The sequence below is a fragment of the Thyridium curvatum genome, assembly GCF_004353045.1.
Source record: "Thyridium curvatum strain D216 chromosome Unknown NODE_60_length_267819_cov_83.081011, whole genome shotgun sequence".
Lineage (NCBI taxonomy): Eukaryota > Fungi > Ascomycota > Sordariomycetes > Thyridiales > Thyridiaceae > Thyridium > Thyridium curvatum.
Genome location: NW_022156815.1, coordinates 44,660 through 67,075, shown reverse-complemented (window position 1 = coordinate 67,075; position 22,416 = coordinate 44,660). Strand labels below are relative to the sequence as shown.

The 22,416-nt window shown below is 55.4% G+C and overlaps 4 protein-coding genes across 4 annotated transcripts; 2 read left to right on the top strand and 2 right to left on the bottom strand.

Moving 5' to 3' along the window:
• Positions 1-139: 139 nt before the first annotated feature.
• Positions 140-2,791, bottom strand: E0L32_008797 (uncharacterized protein; the record flags this gene model as incomplete). Its single annotated transcript, XM_031143691.1, has 9 exons — positions 140-364; positions 450-497; positions 562-779; positions 846-1,037; positions 1,087-1,144; positions 1,206-1,244; positions 1,303-1,793; positions 1,869-2,213; positions 2,269-2,791. 9 exons carry the CDS (start codon positions 2,789-2,791, stop codon positions 140-142), a joined length of 2,139 nt encoding a protein of 712 aa, XP_030991661.1.
• A 5,852-nt stretch (positions 2,792-8,643) lies between these two features.
• On the top strand, positions 8,644-11,371 carry E0L32_008796 (uncharacterized protein; the record flags this gene model as incomplete). The annotated part of the gene is made up of 3 exons (XM_031143690.1): positions 8,644-9,076; positions 9,139-11,136; positions 11,223-11,371. The coding sequence occupies 3 exons, from the start codon at positions 8,644-8,646 to the stop codon at positions 11,369-11,371; spliced, it is 2,580 nt and encodes an 859-aa protein (XP_030991660.1).
• Positions 11,372-12,691: 1,320 nt separating this feature from the next.
• Positions 12,692-14,341, top strand: E0L32_008795 (uncharacterized protein; the record flags this gene model as incomplete). Its single annotated transcript, XM_031143689.1, has 1 exon — positions 12,692-14,341. One exon carries the CDS (start codon positions 12,692-12,694, stop codon positions 14,339-14,341), a length of 1,650 nt encoding a protein of 549 aa, XP_030991659.1.
• Positions 14,342-14,725: 384 nt separating this feature from the next.
• E0L32_008794 (uncharacterized protein) lies at positions 14,726-18,340 on the bottom strand (the record flags this gene model as incomplete). The annotated part of the gene is made up of 3 exons (XM_031143688.1): positions 14,726-18,056; positions 18,122-18,134; positions 18,214-18,340. The coding sequence occupies 3 exons, from the start codon at positions 18,338-18,340 to the stop codon at positions 14,726-14,728; spliced, it is 3,471 nt and encodes a 1,156-aa protein (XP_030991658.1).
• Between the last annotated feature and the right edge of the window lie 4,076 nt (positions 18,341-22,416).

The window sequence follows — 22,416 nt, the reverse complement described above, 5'->3', positions numbered from 1 at the left end:
ATAGGGTATTTCCTCCCGATTTTTATAATAAACTGAAGGCATCCAAGATCACTTTCTACATGCATTCGTGGTTACAAGAAATACATACCGCCCCAATATTAATCCCCTTGACATCGTTTGGCACCCGCCCACCCAGAACTTATGACCTTACATCCTGGGACATTTCCTGGCCAACCACTGGGTTCTTCTCCGCGTCATCTCTGGCGACGATGGCCTCACGGCGTTTGCCTCCTCGGGCAAGATAGAGCAGGTACGGCTCGGACACAATGTGATCGTGGCCGCGGCTAGGTCCGAGCGCTTCTCCCTCTTGCTTCTTCTCCTTGGCAATGTTGACGTTGCCCAAGCACATAGCGGCCATGATACACTAGAAGAGGACATATTAGAGAGGAGGAACATCAAGACTGAAAAGCGGGGGGGGGGGGGGGGGGGGGGGGGGGGGGAGAGCTTACAAGAACACAAAGCGGCGTAATCGCAACAAACGCCCAGACGATGCCCATCTACCTGAGTGTTAACGGAACTGATTCAAGACTCAAGACAGAGACCAGGTCTATGACCACCTACCTTGGCTTTCTCCTGAATCGGATGCTTCACGTTCTCTGGCATTGCCGAAAGGGTATCAAAGTCGCGCAAGGGCGAGTTTTGTCCGATACCCGATGTGTTGTTGAACACCGTCGACATGATGGTCAAAGCAAGTGTGCCACCAAAGGGGAGAGCGACTGCCATCAGCGACACGACCGTGGCGATGTGATCTGGGAATAGCCCAATGGCGTGCAGAGAGCCTTCATCACGACGCATCAGTGATCTGATCTATGTGAGAAACATATTTCGAGACTTCCGAGACTTACCAGGCATGAACCTAAGTCCTGTTCCGGCACCGGTGAGGGCCATCATGCCAAAGACGGTCGGTGTGTGCTCTGTCCACAAGGCGTAGGCTAGAATACCGACGCCTACTGCCTCGACGATGGAGCCAAGAGCCAGGGGTACAAATGTCTTGCGTGGATAGACATTGCACATGAACATGGCCATATACACTCCGACTGTGGAATGTCAACTTTGATCCTTGTTGCGCAGAGTGCTGAGACTTACCTCCTAGGCCTGGCGTGTAATACAGCAGCTGAACTCCGGCTTTGTCGGGGGTGTACTCCTGGAAGGACGTCAACTACTGATCCAAGCACACGGAAGTTTCCATTCCGGGCAATCCTCACCTTGACCATTGTGAAATAGAGGTTACAGAAGTAGAGAACCTGCCATCGAGCATTAGTGCTTGTTGTCCGAACGGAAGTCTTGGAGCGCCATCCTCACCGAATACATCGCCGCCCCGGTAGCAAAGTTGATGTAGAATAGAAAACCAATGTCTCGCGTCACCAATAGCTTCCACGGGACCATGGGTCGTTTTGCTGGCCATCTACGTTCCAGGATGCTACCGGGTCGCATCAGCCTCTCCCAGACGATGAAGGCCACAGTCAGGGCCGCACCGACGCAGAGGGGGACAAGGACGGCAGCCGTGTTCCAGTCGTAGGTGGCGCCTCCCCAGATCAGGGCAAGGATGATCAAGCCGAAGCCGAAGAGGAAGAGGACTTGTCCTCCGATATCGATGGTGAGTATACGCTGCGAGAAGCGGGCCAGTCGGGGCCGGGCTCCGGGGCTATGCGCTTCCTCCTCGTCGAGGCCGGGTAGAGGCTGCGCGCCGAGGAGTTCCTTTCGCAGGACGAAGATGATCAAGACGATGGCTACTGCACAGATCGGTAAGTTGATACCAAAGCACCAGCGCCAGTTGGAGTTTGTCAGGTATCCTGCGGGGAAACAAAAGTATTAGCCAAGGAGCCGTCTTTGGACTAGGTGCTCCGCGAATGAATGGTTATTATTACCTCCGATTACAGGACCAATACCGTAGCTGATGCCGGCGGTAAAGGAGAAGATAGACCAGTTCTTTGCGTTTTCTTGAAGCGAGACCTTGTCGGCGAGGATGACCCGTACAATCACATTGAGACCGGCACAGCCCAACCCCTGAAAGCCGCGACCGAGCAGAAGGACCGGGAACGCATGGGTGGGAGCGCCGGTACAAATAGCGCTACCGATCATCATGATGATAATAGCGGCCTGCAAGGAAGAATGCCGTCCAAATATGTCAGTCAGCTGGCCCCAGAATGGAATGAAGGCAGCAGATGTGAGATTGAAGGCCGAAATAATCCAATTGAGCTGCGAGACCTGGCCTAGGGAGGTGTTAGTGGCTGGTCAGGGGGTCGGACAGGAGACGTGAGAACGGACCAAAGTCTGCGGCGATCCACGGCAATGCACTGGCGATACTATGACGAGGGCATGGCTTATTAGTTTGGGTTTCAAGACCACTTTCAAGTCGGGAGGACGGCACTGACATTGTGACATCGAGCGCTTGAAGAGCAAAAGGGAGGATCATGCCGACAATGATCTTCAGGCGGTAGATACGCGCTCGCTTCTTCTCTTCTTTGCTTCGGCCTGCGCCGATGGTCGACTCCGTAGCCTTCGAGGTGGCTACCGGTGTAACATCCCGTCCCTGGTGCAAGGGTGATGACTCGCTGGTAGTCGACTGGACCTCCTGGCGATGAGAGACCTGGTCGGCTGGTGCCGGCTGGGTTTCAACGGCTCCAATAGGACGGAGCTCAAGAGGCTCGGATTGAGGAAGCTGGGCTGGATGCTCCTGATATGGATTGCCGTCTTGATCCGTATTGACGGCGGCTGGTTGCCCCTGTTCATTTGCCCTCGCAGCCGCTTCGGCGCGCTTCCTCTTCACGTATCGGTAGAGCAGAATCATGGTGCCGTTTGAAAGTTGTTGTTCAAGGTCTCTGTTTCTTTTGAGTGATCCCGTCAGAACCAACTGCTGTTATACAACAAAAAAAGATAGATGCTCGGGCGAAGAAGTCAAGCATGGGTAGGTAACCCAAGAAGATCAGGGGCCGAAGAGGTCAATATAAATATTGCAAGAAGGATTGGGCTCTCCAAAGGCACGAAATACGAAACTAGGGCCTCCAATGACACGCAATACGGAACCAGGCCGTAGACCGCCCAGTGGGCTGCCTTGAAGGGAGACGGGACCGGAGCGAATGCGAGGTCTCCACGGGAAAGGGACCCGTGGAAATGGGGCGTGGTGGAGATGGAGGCGGGTTGTCGTCACGTCTCCGGGGCCTGCTCAGCCTTACACATAAGAAAGTGGAACCTACCGGCAGGCAATGCCGATATTTAAAGCAGCTTTGCTGCTTTCTCTGCACGATATGGCCTTCCAGGGACTCGATCCTATGCAACTCCGGTGCCTGTATCGCAGATGATTGGCGTTGACCGTTGCTCTAGTGGTGTGGAATCGTGACTAGCTGAGTTCGAGGCAGCACAGCCTCCGCTTGATTGGTACAGTGATGTGCACGAGGACGCACAGAAAGCGGCGAGAATGATGATGATGAAAACAAAACAAAAATTGCGATGAGAAGCTCCATACGGCACCGAGATAAACATGGACCGAGAAGGTTTATAGCTCATCTAGGTAGCTTCAACGCCCGCCGGTACCAAGGCGACGGGAGAGGCGCTAGGTGTTGCGCTGTTGTAGCCCGGATCTGTGTCTTGCCCTGAGTCGTACGGCGGCGGCATACCGGCCGTTGGACCTGCAGATTTCACTGCTTTCGAGACATTCGAGTATGCATCTTTCTCTTCTCTACAGTCTGTGGGCTGGCTCCAAAACAGCCGCCGGCGGTCTCACCCTGAACCTCTGCTGGTTCCCAGGTTTCATGTTACCAACCGCGCGGCGCTGTGTCACGATGTGACGCGGCGTAACGGCGGCCCTTTGTTGCTGGGAGAGATCTACGAAGGATGGGATGGGCGGGGGGTTATGTTGATGCAGCATGCAGTCAGACAGCAGATTGCGAGGCATGTAAGAGTCGGTAGGCCTGCACGATGGCGTGGCATAGACAAATGAGCAAGCTTCAGCCACGCGGTTGTAATTTCAGCTCGATGGGGAAGGGCTCCCTAGGGCACGAAGCGTGTGGATGGAAGCGAAAGCGAGAGCGTGCAGTGATTGGCGAGAGCGACGGGGCCGGAGGACGATAGCGAGAGCGAACCCGCGCCGGCTTGGCGACCTGCTGTCAGCCCGTGTCAGCCCGGGGTCTCCAACACCCCGATCTGAGCCCTGTGACCAATGCCAGCGCTGGAATGCCCAACAAGCTTCCACTAGCCAGCCGTTAGCTCGAGGCCGCCCCTGGGTCCAATCCTAAAGAACCAGAGAACCAAAGCACTGGCTTCTTAGTTAGTTTTCGCTCGTTTACCCTTCTGGCACGTTTGCTTATTTGCGTCGCATTCATCTTTATTACAGCATTGCCTTCGCGGGCGTACAATTAATTACCTTAAAGCTTGCTGAAGCTCGCTGTGTCAATCCTCAGTTCGAAGCTCTCGCGTGTGTTTATTATCCAGTAATGTTGTGGATATAGTGTGTTTTGCAGGGATTCAATTGACCAAGAGTGTACGGAGTAACAGGCGTTGCTCCATCCCTGGGAATTATCCCCAAGCAGGTCACAAACCCAATACAAAAAGATCAAGAGGCTCACGCGGTATTGGCTTGCAGTTTCCTTCCGAGCAAGCAGACATCAATCATTGTTCGAAATCCCGGGACATCACAATCTCTCCCTCATATCCGTTTACGACATATCCAGCCTAGTTCGACATGAATACTGCTAGAGTACTACCGATCCATCGTCCCCAACAGCATCTTACCCGCCGGCCGGGGATACTTGACGGCCAAGTAATGGTCAGATTAATTGACAGGCTGCTGAGAGGCAGGCCATCAAAACCATCGATTTCCCCTTCTGATTTTAAGAGAAAGGATATGTGCATTGTTAATGTTGAGGTAGCTCATGATGAACTTCCATCAACTATTCTGGCCCACGCTGATTCGTGCTTCAAGCGAGGAGCATGGCACGTCGTTACATGAACTTCTTTATGCCGATGATCAATCCTTCCAAAAGCAAACCAAATCCGGCTGCTGCTTGTGTCAGACATCTACTGGGCTTTTCTCCTTAGAGCCGCAGCAACACATCACACGCAAATGTTGCCCTGGTGAAAGATTTCTAGGGAAAGTCACTGTTTCCATAGCTTCAGTGGATGCAAAACACTTCATAAAGTGTTGACTGCAGCTTCGCAGATATCACAACAGGTCCTCGTGAAACGGGCGTTTTGGAGAGAGATCGCCTACCAGCCGCAAGGAGGAAAGCCGGGATGGGATCCACGCCTGGTTCCAGCAAGTAAAATCTGGGTTTTGTCAGCAGAGGATTCCGACGAGGATATCGGAGTCGGCCCTAATGAGAGGCATGTCCGTTTGCGACATCCAGCGAATATATCATGGCCGGGCCGGACCCGGCTCTGAGGAAGACTGGAAGAAGCCGAATTCGCCCGTGCCGCCGAAGAGACGTCATGCCGAGATGGCCAAGGCAGCCCCAAGCCTGGACAGTGGATCTTTCGGCAAGGCTGTCTGCAGCAGCTGGATGCCCGGCCGGCCCTGCGGGGGTTTCTCCGGGGTGCTGCTGCCACTGTCGAATGGGAAAGCAGGCAAATGCGGTACTCGGCTCTGCTTGAAATCCTGGCTGGGGTTCCGTTCGCCAGTTGCAATTACGGTTATGGCTCGGTAATCTTCTTTCAGGTGGCGACAGGTGGCTCTTCCAATAGTCCGGATCATACGACAGGGCACTTGAGGCAGAACTGTCAACCTTGGAACTCCGATCGAGAACTGGGTCTCTCAAGGCCCCCAATTAGTACAATAGGTAAAAAATGTACAAGTACCTATCCGTTGACCCGGCACTTGAGGCTAGTCTCTCGCTAGCCCTCTCTTCGATAACGGCCTCCCGTTTCGTTTCGTCTCTGATGAAGCTCGCGAATTCCATGGCAACTCCCGGGAGGATAATGAAACTCGGCTGCAAAGCTCTCGTCTCTACTGCTGATGCGCAAAAGGGGAGGGAAACCCAAATGCATGCTGGACAATGCAGCGGAGTTGCATTGTCAAATATGCATCCAACCCAGACTCATGGACGCTTCCAAAAGAGGCCAAGTTGGGAAGACCGAGCCACCAGGTTAGTCAGAACGGCTCCTAAGGTTAGCTTGGCTGAGTCCCGTTCGACCGGGAGATGCACTGGTGGCCCAGTCTGGCCCTGTTTAGCACCTGAGCTCTGCAAGGGTTTAACCCACTTTGTCTTGTCTGGCGCATCATGCACCCGCAAGCCCACCACCATTCACATGCTTTTCCTCTATCCATTTTTGCCTCTTTTTCCATATCGCTTGCAGAGCCTTTGCGCACCCATGTTGGTACCGGTATGCTGGGATTCCAAGGCAAGACTCAGTCCATGAGACCGGAGGCTCGTGGCATTTAAAAACTGTTGAGCTGACTTGCTTTCCAGTGTCTCGTGGGCCAAAGAATACAAGTAAAAGCGTGTCGCAAGTCTAGCTGGCTCCCTGACTAAGGTAAGTTGCAGATGCCAAACAGGCACATGCTTCCCTCACCACCCACACACACACACCCCTTCTGCACTCTCTAGCTGTAACGTATGTTCGGCTGCCAGACAACGACAAGTCAATCCGGCATCGGCCACACTCCCGACTCGTGCTGACGGGGGAAAGAACACCCGGGTCATAGATCATCAAGCTCCTCCTCATCTCGATTCCCAGCAACCCGGAACAGGCGGGCCAGAGCGCCTTTCAGTGTCCAAGGACATCTCCCAGAGCTTAGAGAGATCATTGGCCAGGCAATTTGAGGGGGCTACCTACTCCGTACTTTAGGTACAGGTAGTGAGCAGCGAGCCAATCTCGAGGCATCTGAACAAGACGAGAAGAAGTCGCAGGTTCCATTTGACAGAGTCAGAGCCGGGCGCTGAGTGGGGCAGTTCCCATCGGTATGTATCCCTTTACGGTCGCGGGCCATTTCTCCAACACACCCTGGACTGCGTCACATTCACACGTTGGATCTCCACCACCCTCCATCTTGGGATATGCGCGCCTTCTGAAGCCGTACTTCCTCTGGTCCGAGAACAGGTCATCATCTCTCCTCACTGTCCCTCGCTATCCACCCGGTCGTCTCAAGCGCTCGACCGTCTGGCCTCCCATGCTCATGCCGTGATCCCAGCCGGACCACTCAGCTACTGCGTACCAGACACAGCACTCGGCTTACACAACGTCGTGTCACAGATTGAAAAACCACCGACCGATCCCCGTGGGGTCTCCATCACTTAGCGTTTCTGCTGCGTCATTAGGCTCCATCGACAGAGTCTTGGAATACGCAGAACTCCCTGCATTGCCCTCGCCAAAACGACGGATCGCAAGCAAGCGTTGTACTTTTTGCTCGTCTGCATTTACTATCTGCTTTGGGAGATACAGCACAGTATCTCTCTCGAACCAGCAGACCCCACTGGCTCAGTCCGTCAAAGGATAACGGACCCTCACGACAGGTAAAGTCATCCATCCCACCCTGCTGCTGCGTCTTCTGCGAGGCCATCACCACCATTCGGGATAGCGACGCCTGCTCCTCCCCTTCTGTTCAGTCTCTTGGTGACGGACGTAGAGTGGTAGAAGCTGTGGCGTTCTTTTCCGGATTCGATGGCGCAAGGGAGAGAGAGGCTTCAGTAGGAATTCACGGGTGAAAGAGGGACCTTCGGCCTTCCATGCCACTCGGAAGGAGAATGAGAGGACTCATTTTATATTGACACTACTAACACACTAGCAGAGCACCGTTTGACATATCCTCCATTCTAGTGTCCGGCGTCTTTGGCACTGCGGCTGCCACCAATTCACTTTCCACGATAGCTGCTCCGTTGGCTTTGCTGGAAGAAAGCAGTCTGCCAGGACTTAATTCGGAGGAATCAAGGAGTCTCCGATAGAAGGGTTCACTCCCTGTTCAGGTACGTGTATCTCGCTGTGTCTCTGCCTGGATAAAGTTCTTAGGCCTTTGTCGGCATATTTGCACACGCTGTACCCATATTACCCATCTCTTGTCGGGCCTGCGGAGGGTGCTCCAGATCACGCAAAACGGTAGTGTCCAATGATCTGTTCACGCCTCGCGTGTCAGGCGTCTTTCGTCCGCATGGCACTGGGTACTCCAGTACCTCAGCAAGGCTGCCGCCCTCCTGGAAGTCCAGGTTGAGAAAGATAAGGTTCCACATGTCAGGAACGAGAGCCAAAGTCTTAGTGAGCTTCCGCCGGCCCCTGCGGACCCAGGCCCATGTACCTGTGGAGTCTCCAGAGTCTCCTCCGTCTCCCTCACACTCCCTCACGTTTCCCTCTCTTGTGGCGTCTCCCCTACTGTCTCTTCCTCTCCTCTGTTACGTTCCCATCCTTCCTCTTCCCCTTGCCGAAACCGAACGGGTACCCAACCGAGTTGGTCCACTCTCCCTCCTCCTGTCTACTCCAGAGTCATTTTATATAAGTGCCAGCCACTCCTCTTGTCACCTCCTCCTAGCCATGGCTCCCTTACACACTATCACCACTTACACCAACCTAAGCCTCACACGCATGCTCCGGGGATGCCACCATACTATCTCCAAGACTGCCACTATTTCTACCGCACAGCCCTGCGCGGCTTGAACATCTGCACCTACGTCTCGCCTCTTCACGCATAAGCAGGGTTCAACTGGCAAGCTAACAGCCATGCCAACACAAGTCCGAATTTTCACAAAGCCCCAGTCTCTGGACGAGACTCTGGCAAAACCGGCAAAGCCAACATTGGCACAGCCACCTTACGTCCCAAGATCGGTGCCCATCTATCCCGAGATACCCAAGCCGACCATCCGCTGTTCGACGCCTAGGTTGCCGCTACCTCCCGCCATGTCTGTCTACGACGAGAAGCGCGTGGAAGGAGGCATTACCTTTGCACACCAGGACAAGCTCCCAAAGCTCCCCATCCCGGACCTGAAGAGTTCCGCGGAAAAGTATCTTGTTGCTCTCAAGCCACTCCAGACTGCACGAGAGCATGCTGAGACGAAGCATGCTGTCGATGAGTTCCTCAGGCACGATGGGCCTGAGCTCCAGGAGAAGTTGAAGAGGTATGCCGAAGGGAGAACGAGCTATATCGAGCAGTTCTGTAAGTCATAGAATATCTCCGCCATGGTCTCCTTGGTAGATGTGTCACTGACTGTGACACAGGGTATGACTCGTATCTCAACTACGACAACCCCGTCGTGTTGAACTTGAACCCCTTCTTCCTGCTCGAAGATGACCCGACTCCGGCCAGGAACAACCAGGTCACACGAGCTGCCTCACTGGCAGTCTCGGCCCTCGAGTTTGTGCGAGCTGTCCGCAAGGAGGAGTTGCCGCCCGACACAATCAAGGGTCAACCGCTGGACATGTACCAATTCTCTAGGCTCTTCGGTACTGCCCGAGTACCAACAGAGAATGGATGTCAGATCGAGCAGGACCCAGACTCGAAGCATATGATCGTCATGTGCCATGGCCAGTTCTACTGGTTTGATGTCCTCGATGACAATTCGGATCTCATCATGACGGAGAAGGATATTGCCATCAATCTCCAGACTATCATCGACGATGCCACGGAAACCCCTATCCAGGAAGCTGCCAAGGGAGCCCTCGGCGTCCTAAGCACAGAAAATAGGAAGGTCTGGTCCGGGCTGAGAGACGTCCTGCTGCGGGACGAGGGCTCCAACAATGCCGACTGTCTGAACATTGTCGACTCGGCGCTGTTTGTCCTGTGCCTAGACTACACAGAACCAGCCACCGCCGCCATGCTGTGCCAGAACATGCTTTGTGGATCGAGTGAGATCGAGAAGGGCGTCCAGATCGGCACATGCACCAACCGATGGTACGATAAACTGCAGATTATTGTTTGCAAGAACGGCAGTGCAGGTATCAACTTTGAACACACGGGCGTCGATGGGCACACCGTGCTCCGGTTCGCCAGTGACGTCTATACCGACACCATACTACGCTTTGCCCGCACGATCAACGGGCAGGCCCCAACTCTCTGGGCATCGACAAGCCCAGACCCGTCGAAGCGTGATCCAGAGAGTTTTGGAGACGTCAATACGACACCTCGCAAGCTCGAGTGGGACCTGACGCCCGAGATCAACATTGCTGTGCGCTTTGCCGAGACCCGACTCGCGGATCTGATCCAGCAGAACGAGTTTGAATGCCTCGACTTTAGTGCTTACGGCAAGAACTTCATCACTTCGATGGGCTGCTCGCCCGACGCATTTGTCCAGATGGCATTCCAGGCTGCCTATTATGGCCTGTACGGCAGGGTCGAGTGCACGTATGAGCCGGCCATGACCAAGATCTTCCTCCACGGCCGGACTGAGGCGATCCGATCGGTGACCGAGGAGTCTGTCAACTTTGTTCAGACATTCTGGGCGGACAATCCGGCGGAAGCCAAGGTTGAAGCTCTTCGCAAGGCGTGCCAGAAGCATGTCGAGGTCACCAGGTATTGCGCAAAGGCTCAAGGCTGTGACCGCCACTTCTATGCGCTCTTTTGCCTCTGGCAGCGGTTGGTCGACGAGGAGACTGCAAGCATCTTGAGCAGTCCGCGATCATCCAGCCCTTACGACGGCAACTCGGACCAGGCCTACGAGCTCGGCAGCAGCCCAGGAAAGCAATCTGCGGTCTCACAAGACGGTGAGATGCAGACTCTGGCCCGTGCCAGGGGTGATAGCACCACGTCTCGAACCAACGGCGCGACCCTGCCTCTGATCTTTGCCGACTCGGGCTGGGACAAGCTCAACCAGACCATCCTGTCGACCTCAAACTGTGGCAACCCTTCCCTGCGACAATTCGGCTTCGGTCCCGTATCGGGTGAAGGATTCGGCATTGGCTATATCATCAAGGACGACGGCATCTCCATCTGCGCCTCCAGCAAGCACCGGCAGACGAAGCGCTTCATCGACACCCTGGAGAGCTACCTGCTGGAGATCCGCCGGATCCTGCGCATCACGACCCGCAAGGCCACGATGAGCAAGCAGACGCGCGCCCGCGAGATTGAGCACACCCGGCCCAAGCCCGTCAGCCGGATGAAGTCGCGCGGCAGGATGATCACGGGGGCCGAGATTATCAAGTCGCAGCGGTCTGCGACGGGCACGACCTCGCCTACGGACGAGAGCGCTACCCTGAGCGAGGATGATGAGCTTGGTGGATGTAAGTTTTTTTCACTGGTCCCCCCTCCCCTCTCTGCACGTTTCCTGGATGGCATGGATGGCTGACTCGGTACCCTTGCTTTCCAGATGGCTTCTTTGACGCTGGTATGCTCCTGCAGGCGCTCAAGGCGCGGGGAGAGAACCTGGACTCTGGCGAGACTCGCCCTTCGGAGCGCGCCCAAGTGCAGGCGCGCCGAAGAGAAGTTGGTAAGAAATTGCGCTTGATTGATTACTAGTGCGGCAGATGATCAAATTGTGTTGCTAGGGCTCTGATGTACAAAACATTCGTTTGTCCGTGAGGGTTCCTTCCAAGGCGTTTTTTTGTGTTGGACGAGCTGGTCTTTGGGGTGATTTGGAGGGCAGAACTCTATCTGATTTCTGAACATGGTTCGTTATGCGCGAGGAGGAAGGGAATTTCTGGCATTGCTGAGCGTTTGTTTCGGGCTCGTGTGTCGTCGGGTCGAGGGGAGGGCCGCACTTGCTGGGCATATGCATCACAGCGTCTATGCGTGCGTGGAGTCTTTTCTGTACATATCATGAGCGCTCAACAGCTGGACCCAAGCAGCAAATATCTAGAATGTCCCATTTTTGCATATGAAACGACAGAATGACCAGGTTCTGGAGTGATTGGACGTATGTGGTCTGCAGGTCTCTCGGGGGAGGACGTGATGTCTCGGCGTGAGACGGCTCGGCCCTCTGAAGGCGGTCCGAGAAAAGAATGGACGAGGCTCTGTGTAGTCAAGTGGGTGTCTGAATGGTTGACGGAAGTTCATCAGGAGCTACCTCAGTCTTAACAATCAATATCCTTGTCGCATCCTTGCCCTAAGAACTCGGAAGGGCTATCCCACTACCTAAATCTGATGGGCTTGATAGATAGTCAAGTACTTCTTTTAGCAGTCCGTCAACTAATCTGACCATCACTTGGTAGTCTTGCTTCCATCTGGGTATTTGGAACGTGAAACCCGAGACAGAACGGGAATAACATGAAAAGCTGGTGAGTAACACGGGATCAGCATCGATCGGTCTCTGACTGTGCGCAACCTTGCAACTCCCCGAGACATCCAGCCAGATGCATATGATGTTGCTCAAGACATGATCGAGTTGTATACAGAAAACGGCCCGGTTGTGTGCATATCGTACAAGCAAAGCAGATCGAGGTGAGAACAGCAAGAGAGACAGCATCCCATCTCAATGAGGTTCTCGACTTGGACCAAGGCATGCAACAGAGGGGCGGCTCAGGCATCTTCGGCCCCGAAATGCCCTTCTAGAAGCATCGTCCTCCAGGCGCTAACGGGCACTAAATGACCACCTGGGCAGACGGAATCGATCAACACATCCACTACTGACTTCGAAACCACTTTACGCGTCGCCAACACCACCAAAACGTCCATGACGCGTTTTTTGACACCAATGCACAGGTGAAACGACCTCTCGTCCGATCACATTGATGACTGCACCCGGCCGGACCAGACCTTTGCCGTCGTCGTCGTCGCCGTCGCCGTAGCTGGGGGGTTGGTGCCGCCATAAAAAAAACCCAACAAAAATCCTCCCATGACATGACGGACCTCCTGCGCGTCCTGCCAGACTTCCCCACGGAGCCATACGCCGGCCTGCTGCCGGCCCTCGAGCGCCATGCCGTCACCACCAGCGACCTGCTGACCCTCGAGGTCGCCGACATCGGCAAGCGCACGCAGCTGCCCCTGCTGGACATCAAGCGCCTGGCCAACGCCGTGCTGAGGGCCCTGCACGAGGACCTCGGGGTACTCGCCGCCCCGGCCCAGCAGCAGCAGCAGCAGCAGCAGCAGCAGCCGGCTGCCGGTCCAGAGGTCAGAGATCGGGACGACGGCGAGCGGGAGGAAACTGCTGCCACGAACGAACCAGAGGGGGACGAAGAAGAAGAGAAGGAAGCAGCAGCAATAGCAACCCGCCCGGAGGAGGCACCCTCCCCACCACGGCGGCCAGGAAGCCTCCAGCACACCCTCGCCGGCCTCGAGTCCCGGTGGTCCGCCATCAGCACGCTCGACGCCCGCCTGGACGCCGCGCTCGGCGGCGGCATCCCCACGGGCTACGTCACCGAGATCGCGGGCGAGAGCGGCGCGGGCAAGACCCAGCTCCTGCTCTCCCTGCTGCTCGCCGTCCAGCTGGCGCCCGAGCACGGCGGGCTCGGCCGCCCGGCCCTCTACATCTCCACCGAGGCCCCGCTGTCCACGCGCCGGCTGTCGCAGATGCTCGCCGCCCACCCGTCCCTCTGCGCGCTGGACCCCGAGGCCCGCGCCGCCGTCTCGCTCGACCGCATCCACAGCGCCGCCACGCCCGACCTCGAGTCCCAGGAGCACATCCTGACCTACCAGGTGCCCGTGCAGGTCGAGCGCCACGGCATAGGGCTCCTCGTCCTCGACTCGGTCGCCGCCAACTACCGCGCCGAGTTCGACCGCGGCACCGCCGGGCCGGCGTCGTCGTCGTCCTCGCGCCTCGGCAACATGGCCGCCCGCGGCGCCGAGCTCGTCCGCCTGGGCATGCTGCTTCGGGACCTCGCGCGCCGGCACAACCTCGCCGTCGTCGTCGCCAACCAGGTCGCGGACCGGTTTAACAACCCGAGCCCCGCCGCCGCCGCCAGCGCGTTCCGGCCCCCGCCTCACCGGCTGCACAACCTCGGCAGCAGCCAGCCGGGCGGCGGGCCCGCCGTCTCGCAGGAGAGCCCCCTGGCCTCGCGCAGCCGCGCAGCCGGCCCGCTCCCCGCCGTCGAGCCGACCTCGTCCCTGGCCGCGGCCGAGGCAGCCGCCACACAGTCCTCCAGCCCGCCGCCGCCGCCGCCGCCCTCTATGCCGCCGCCGCCGCCCGAGGACCCGCTGCCTCCCCCGGCCCCGCCGGCCCTGCTGCTCGACCACCAGCAGCGCTGGTTCACCGGCTGGGGCGACGACCCCTTCGCCGACTCCGGCCTCAAGACGCCGAGCCTCGGCCTCGTGTGGACCACCCAGGTGGCGATGCGGATCGCGCTGCTCAAGAGGCCAGCCTACGGGCGGTCCCGGTACGCCGGAGACGAGGACGAGGCCCGGGGGACGCCCACCCTGCGGAACTGGAGGAGGTGGATGAAGGTCGTGTTTGCGCCGCACGTCGCCGCCTCCGGCATGGGCCTCGACGGTGCTACCGAGTTTGAAGTCACCATGGCCGGCGTCAGGGCGGTCGTCAAGGAGCCCAAGAGGTGAAAAATGTATTGACTTGGTGTGTTGTGCCACCATTTTGACTGGGGCGGAGCAATGGCCTGGATGCACGGGCAGTATCAGTTATTGTATATCTACGACGATCAACGGGGCAGGTAGACATGATGTCATGAATTGTTTCGAAACGCCATGTTGGAATGATCCAAGTATCACCAAAGTAACTTTAGAAACGATGAATGATTGATTCACACAATACAAAATCTCGATTAAGTTAACTCCTTGTCCGAAGGTCCGAAACAAGCTACAAGAACAAAAACCATTGCGCCGTTGAATGCAACGCTGTGAGATGCTATGATGTACAGTTTCTGCGTGATGCCCTTAAACTTATCAAACCCCCTTCCCTTCCCTGGCGCGACAAAGCTCAGCGTCTTAAGTCGGGTGAGGGAACTCATCCTCGATCTGCAGGCGCACGCCAACGTTCATACTGATCAGCTCCTGGATCAGCAGCTTCGCGGCGTAGGGCATCGTCATCTCTGTGACTTCCCTTGTGCTCTTGCAAGTCTGGCAGAAACCCTTGTAGCCAAAGAGACCACAGCGCTGGCAGATGTCTATCTTTGTCGCGTCCGAGCTCGTCATGAGACGCTCCAACAACAACTGCGAGGCTCCGTACGCGATGAGACAATCGCGCTCCATCTCTCCCAGACGCAAGCCACCGTCTCGTGATCGACCCTCAGTGGGCTGGCGGGTAAGGATGGCGCGCGGGCCCGTGGATCGGGAATGCATCTTGTCCTGAACCATGTGCTTGAGGCGCTGGTAGTAGATGGGACCGTTGAAGATGTAGGCCTCAAGAGGCTCGCCAGTGATGCCAGACGTGAAGTAATCTTTGCCCTCCCATGAGAATCCACGGGCAATCAGCTCGTCGCCCATGGCCTCAACCGGATGGGATCGAAAAGCGTCTCCATATCCGTATTGCTTTTTCCCAGTAACGACACTCGCCTTTCCAGTGAGACATTCAAACAACTTGCCCACGGTCATACGAGAGGGGAAACCATGGGGGTTCATGATAATATCGGGAACCAGACCACTGTCTGCGAAAGGCATGTCCTCTTGATCGACAATGATTCCCACAACACCTTTTTGACCATGGCGAGACGAGAACTTGTCTCCCAATTCCGGGCGTCTTGTCTGTCTGGTCTGTACCTTGACGACGAGGTTGTCCTTCTCCGTTTGTGATATCATGACCTTGTCAATATAACTTGGGTCCGGCGCACGGTATGTCACAGATGTATCGCGATATTCGTCCGATCCGCGATCAGCCCCAATACCGGTCGAAGCAAGATCCATGGGCGTTTCCTTCTTGATCATGACCTCACCCGCGCTAATCTTGTAACCGACAACAGCGACGCCATGTCCGTCAATGGCCTCGTGTTTTGCACAGATCTGCCCAGTCTGCTCGTCGATCTCAGGGCCACCCATACGTTCAGTGCGGCCGTTGGGATACCTCTGCATTTCCACACTGTGCTTGCGGAATACCTGGCAGCGACCAAAGCCGCGATCGCACGATGCTTTGTTGAGAACGAGAGCATCCTCAATATCGTATCCAGAATAGGACATGACGACGACGGTGGCGTTCTGCCCGGCAGGGAGTTTATCGTAGTGGATGAGCTCAATAGTCTTGGTGATGACCATTGGCCGCTGGGGATAGACGAGGGTGTACAGGAGGGTGTCGATGCGATTGAACTGATTGTATGCAATTGCGCCGATCGCTTGCTTACCCATGGCACACTGGTAGGTGTTACGGGGTGACTGATTATGGTGGGGGAAGGGAATCAGACCAGCAACGGCACCTAGAATCGTGAAAGGCTCGATCTCGAGGTGTGTCGTTGCTGGTGTGCAGTCGTCCTCGTATAGAGCCACGAGAGCATCATTCTCCTCGTTGACGTCGAGATACTCAATAACACCACGGTTGAGGAAATCGTCAAACGTAGCTTTACCGAGCTGGAGGAGCCGTAGGTGCTCTGCATTCAGTCGCGGTGTGCCGTTCTTGACGATGATATACGGCCGGCAGATACGGCCCTCGTCTGTCGCGATGTGGACAGCAGAGAAATGGTTGTTGATGTTGATACTGACGAATGGAGAGATCCAACCACGGCGGCGCATCGTTCTGAAACGCGCTGCAAACCTCTTAGGATTCTGAGTCAAGGCAAATGGAGTGCCGTTGATATGGATAATGTAGGCGCCGGGTCGATGCATCTCTGCCCCCGAGAAATTTCTCAGGGGCTCAACGCCAGTATCAAGCGTGAAGACCCATTTCTTCACAGGGCCTTCCTCAACATGGGTCGTAATGTGCGTCATCAAAGCCAAGTTCTTGACCAAGCCACAAGCTTCTCCTTCCGGCGTATCTGAGGGGCACAGCATGCCCCATTGCGAAGGCTGGAGAGCTCTCGGTCCACTGACCTTTCTGGTCTTTTCGAACTGACTACTGATGCGCGTCATCATGCCGAGAGCGCTGATATAACTGAGCCGACTGAGAACGTGAGTCACGCCAGCGCGATTCATATTGAAGCGCTTGACGCTCCAGTTGCCCGTCTGGATGGCCCTGTTCATACCTGCAGAGATATGACCACCGCTGGCGCTGATCGTGGTCATCGGGTCGAACGCCACCGACTGATGAGGCTTCCTGAAGAACTTGTCGATATGGAACCTCATGTCGACCAAAAACTTCTTGAACAAGTCTTCGAAAAGAAGTGACAGAAGTTGCCCAGCCAACTCAAGTCGCTTATTTCCGACGAAGTCTCTATCATCAACTAGCTTTGGGTCATGAGCAGCCATCAAAACGCGACGCACCATCATCGCTACGTAGACAGCTTTCGGGTAGAAGTCGAGATTTTCGATAGGAACGTGGGCAATGATAATGTTTGCCAGCGCATCCAGACCTTCCTCGACATTATTTCGACGCGGCATGGGACCAGCCTGCGGTCTGTTCTTGGAACCCATCTTCACTCGGGTACCGATGTACTCCAGAGCCTGGTGTTGAGTGAAGACGCCAGCCCTGGTGGCGTCATCAAAGTTGACGGCAAAATCATCCATGTAGCGGCCATCCGAACCAGCAACCATTTGCATGATCTCGTAGTCAGAGAGACCGCCAAGCGCTTTCAGAATGATGACGATGGGGATGTTCTCAACGAGGATGTTGTGTTGGAGCGTGATACGTTCCCTCTTCAGAGTCACATAGGTCTTAGACTTTCTCTCGTGGGTAGAACTAGTCACAGATGCCGAGATGATGTTGTTCTTCTCGTCTGCCTCCACAATGACACGGTTCTTGCTGAGCTGTTCCTGAATCAGGATGACCTTCTCCGTGCCATTGATGATGAAGTAGCCACCAGGGTCCAGAGGGCATTCATTCATGATCTCCATCTGCGCGTTGGTTGCGCCGCTGAGGCGGCACTTGGAGCTCTTGAGCATGACCGGGATCCTGCCAATCGATATGTCCCTCCTGATGACCCTCTGCTTGTCCCTTGTGAAGGCGATATCGACAATCATTGGCGCGCCATATGTCATGTCTCGCAGGCGACATTCCATGGGAGTCACATCGCTTAGAGCTTTGATCTCGCTGGTATCGGCGCGGGTGGGTTGACCAACGCGGATATCCGTGAACTCGAGATAGAAGTCGCTCTTGACATCGCTTCGAATAGTCCGGTTTGCTCGGACGATCTCCTTGATCTCATGTTCGACGAAGAAGTTGTACGAATCAATGTGCCTAGCCCGACAGTCAGTATTCATCTGTGGTATGCCGTCGCAAGCCAACCGGCGAGGGCAGCTTACTGCTTGACCAGACCTAGCGCAACGAGAAAAGGCGAGTCAGCGGATTTGTTTCCAGCCGAGTGAGGCGGCGATGTAGATGGGGGAAAGCTCACCCTTGACCTTGAGGAAGGCTGGCAGAAGCTGGTATTTATCCTCCTTGGTCGAGATCGGATCCGTGAGGCTCTTGCCGTTGTAGAAGGGCTCGAGCAGTGCTTCGAAGCCGTCGTCAATCACCGGCATCTTAACAGAAGCATGACAATTACAATTCTTGCTGAAGGGTATGGATTGTTGAGGCAAGATGACCTGCGGCACGCCTGTGTCTTCACAAAGTCTATGGCTGGCAATGACTGGAAATTTTGAATTTTGCCCCGCGTCGAGTCACGATAAGGGAAGGAACTTGGGCGATAAGATATGGGAAGGCGCGCTAGTTAGCCCGGGAGCTCCAGTCGCGTTCTACGGAGCCTTGCACATGCTTTTGGGAAGGCGCTAGCTACCTAGGTAGGAGTTCCAGGTTGATCAAACAACATTGGTTCAAGACTTCATTCAGACATGCAACAAGCAGTATTGGTTCCCTATTATTCAACAGGAGCTGCGCTCTTCGGATCAACCTCCCTTCCTCGATCGTCACCTAAAGCGAGCTTTGCCAGACAAAAAGAGATTGTCGCAACAGATGGGCGTCAAGCGTTTGCTTGCGGTACCTTAGCCATTGTCATCTTGCTCGATCCAACTGCAGAAGGCGAGCAACTACACACCCGTTGTTCGTGAGGGCACCACGTCATCGTCGACAAGCTTGGTAACCATCCGTGGACACAATTTTGCAAAATGCCGCCTTATGACCTTGGCCCATGACTCTTTTGTGAGGGATATAGGGTTTGAAGCCCAAGCCCACATACTGTCTTCACGCGAGCCAGCCTTCAAAGTCTTCGAGAGGGTTAGTCTGGTTGCCACAACTCCAGTGCTGTGCATAGGCCCGCTTGCGCACAGGAGGAGGGCCCATGCCCAAAACCGTTGACGATCAAGGTGGACTTCCCTCTTGCAGCAAGAATGCAAGTGATAGTTGCATCTCTTAGCCTCCTCACCTACGGCCCCTGCTCGCCTCAAGAGCGGACGTTTCAATAGCATGTACCGGTGCCAGGATGAGTTGTATCTGCAGCTGGCTGCATTGCTTTGCTGGTCTCCCCTCATGAGTTGGTGAGTCAAGCTGCTCGGAGTCCAACATGGATACTTCGAGTTGTAGCCAGAAAAGGGTGTACAGTGAGGCGATTGTTCAGTCTAGGTAGCATGCTAGTTAGGCATTTTCGTATCGCAAAAGTGATTAGGGGCTTCTCGTAAGAATCAGTGTTGGGCATCGGCAAAGATCCCTCGCGTCACGAAAGGATATCATGTCCAGAAGAGGGGCACCGGCTTCGTTCTCAGTGCGGAGAGAAAAGTCGTCTCGGGGATGGTGTACTCGCAGAGCTTGTCCACAAAAGGATTATTCCTCGGTCAAAACGGGACTTGGTTGGGTAGGTTTTATGTGGGCAACGAGTTGGCGACGATGGTCTGGCCTTCTTCTCCACTCGAGCATGACGCCTAAAGAAGCGGTGAAGGACCACTCGGAGGGGAATAGTTGCAGAGCCACCGAAAGCGGCTGCACATGTTGACGCAGCGTCAAAAGGTGCCCAAAGGATTGCCACCCGATCGAGGGACCCTCTGGATGTCGAATATGGGGGCAGCGCAGGTGTGAATGACGGACGAAGGATCTGGTCCCGGTTCACGACAGAAGGACGAGATCTATTATCTGCTTGAAGACCAACACGCGGTCCCAAAGTCCTCAGGATGGGGATTGAATGAAATGACTAAAAAAGACATAACGGGAGCAAGAGGCCTGGCCATCGCATTCGACTACTGTTGTTTTGTTGTCGTTAATGCAGAGGAGGTGGGTTTGGAGCGGGAGATGCGAGCCCCTCGCTGCAAGTGGCAATCCATGTTCGTCACAGCATGAACAGCACCGTATGTTCCAGTGATCGGTTGATAGCGCGCTACTTGGCGATGATCTAGGTTTCCTTCTGCTGTACGACCATCGTTCGACAGGTGTCGAATCAGCAGTTCGAAGGAACCGTTCAACACAACCACCTTTATGCGTGTGCGCCATGGCGGACACGCCCAGCCCGTTGACTGCAGACCACGAACAAACACAACAAAAACGCCAGACGGATGGCTACCGAGAAAAATAGTCCGTAGGTACGAAGTAGGTAGTTTCATCAGCGGCTGAGAAACGAGGGGGGCACGCGCTAGGCTGGATGTAAGACATAATGTGGGCTTTGGGTCGACGGGAAGACCCTGCAACCTGGAGTCGAGAAATTCTTTCGGATGGTCAATCAAAGGCGTTGTTCACTAAAGCACTTGCGGATAGTTGCAACACCAGGGTGCGGCTCGAGAAGGGACGGCGTTCTGCCGGCCTTCGCATTAGCGCACCCCGTCAAGTGAAGGAAATTGAAGCAAAGCAAAGCACATGGAGACAAGGGGCCTTCCGCCGAGGAGAGTCAATGTGGTTCGGACGAGCCGCCTCGATGATCGTTTTGCCGTTCAAGGGCCAGTCTTCTCGAAGCCCTGCCGAACTTCATCGACAGTCTGAAAGCCCCCTCGGAGATTTTGCCCGCTTCCCTGATCTGTGAAACCACTGGCGCCTCTTGTTGAGATTGTTTGATGATCGAGACCCGTTTCTGTGGTCCCCTATCGATTCCTGTTCCGGGTAAATGCGCTGCTAAACCCCACCGCGCCCACCATGTCAACCACGCCAGCCACGCTCGTCGACCACACACATCATTTCTGACAACCGGACACCACACACCCCTCTAGCTGAAGGATGGTGGTGACAACTGTTTGGGAAGATAGGCGGCACCCTTAAAAGGGTACCGTACCTACCTGTCCTTTAAGCGGCTCGAAGGCGATGCCACGGATTGTCCAACTCGACGAGAGAAAACCACACTATCGCTACTACTGTTGAAGCGGGTCTTCACGTTTCTTCATGTTTGCGATGGGCAATCAGCAGATCCGAGCTGCGCAATGTCGAAAACATCTTGCCACGGCGGTGGATGCCGTGGATGGGTCCCCTCCAAAGCACTGACTGGCTCATGTACTCTGCAGTGGTGTCGATAACTGATCGCTTGCCCGCCTCATGTACACAAGTCACGGCCTAACAAGCGCCAATAGGGCTTTGCACTGTTTCATCGGCAGCATAGGTACAGGCAGGACACATAATCGGTTGCATAGACTTGCTGCAGGGACAGGGACTGGACCTGGGGTAGGGTACAGCCTACAGGCCATACAGTCCAGCTCGAGAGCGGGAGGAGCCCCGGCGACTGGCTCTTGACCTTGAGCGCCGTGACGCTGCTGGATGTGATAGGCAGGCTGGCTTTGAATGGGATCCCACACCGCTACGCATCCTGCAGGTATGATGTCAAGGACAGGAGTATCATTCGTCCTTACTACACTGGCAGAGCGCGGGGCGTCGGTTCTGGTCAGGCACTCGATCTTCTGAGGAACTCTTCTCAATGGACAGTATCTTACTGGCCGCCACATATGCTGCGTGCTCCAGAGTCATTGCCAAGGGCCATGGGAGTACCTAGTGAGACAGTCCCGGCCGCGGGTAGTACGGCCATGTCCATGCCTCCGCCGAAAACAGTACCTCCAGAGAATCCGTTGGACGAAGCACTTCGTCTGCAACTGTCTCGTTGGCCCAGGCTCTCCGTTCTTGGTCCGATGTCCAACTGGCTCTGGCGGGCCACTCTGTTGAATCGGGAGGCTCAATCCTGCCCCCTCCTTTTCCTTGTGCTCGCTTGCCCTTTCCAGGGAAGGTGAGATATGGTGGGGGATGTGGATGATGCTTGGCCCCAGTGGAGGAGGCAAATAGTTGCAACTTGTGTAGGTATGTACTGAGCGGCTCTTGGGATAGAGTCCTTCCTCTGCCCAAGGGAACTAAGCACCGAAACTGTACCAGTAAGAAATAGCTGGAGCTTTCTGGTCGAGAAGCAGGCGAGTCGATATCGGTATAGGGCGAAGAAACAAGAAGTGAAAATAAAAGTACAAAACACATAGACAAGATTGAAGCATCTTGTATTGTACAAGTTGAGCTTGGCAAGGAGGGGTCTCATGGCTCATGGTGTGGGAGCGCTAGAGGACAAAGGCGTTTAGGAGGGCCGAAGCTCATCTTAGCGGGTTCTCCCCTAGCCTGTCACCTGCAATGTCATTGGCTGCACCCCTCTGCCGCCTAGTCTCCACCAGGACATCTGTCAGGGGTTTCTCGGACCGCTCTGCGCTCACAGTTGAGTGCT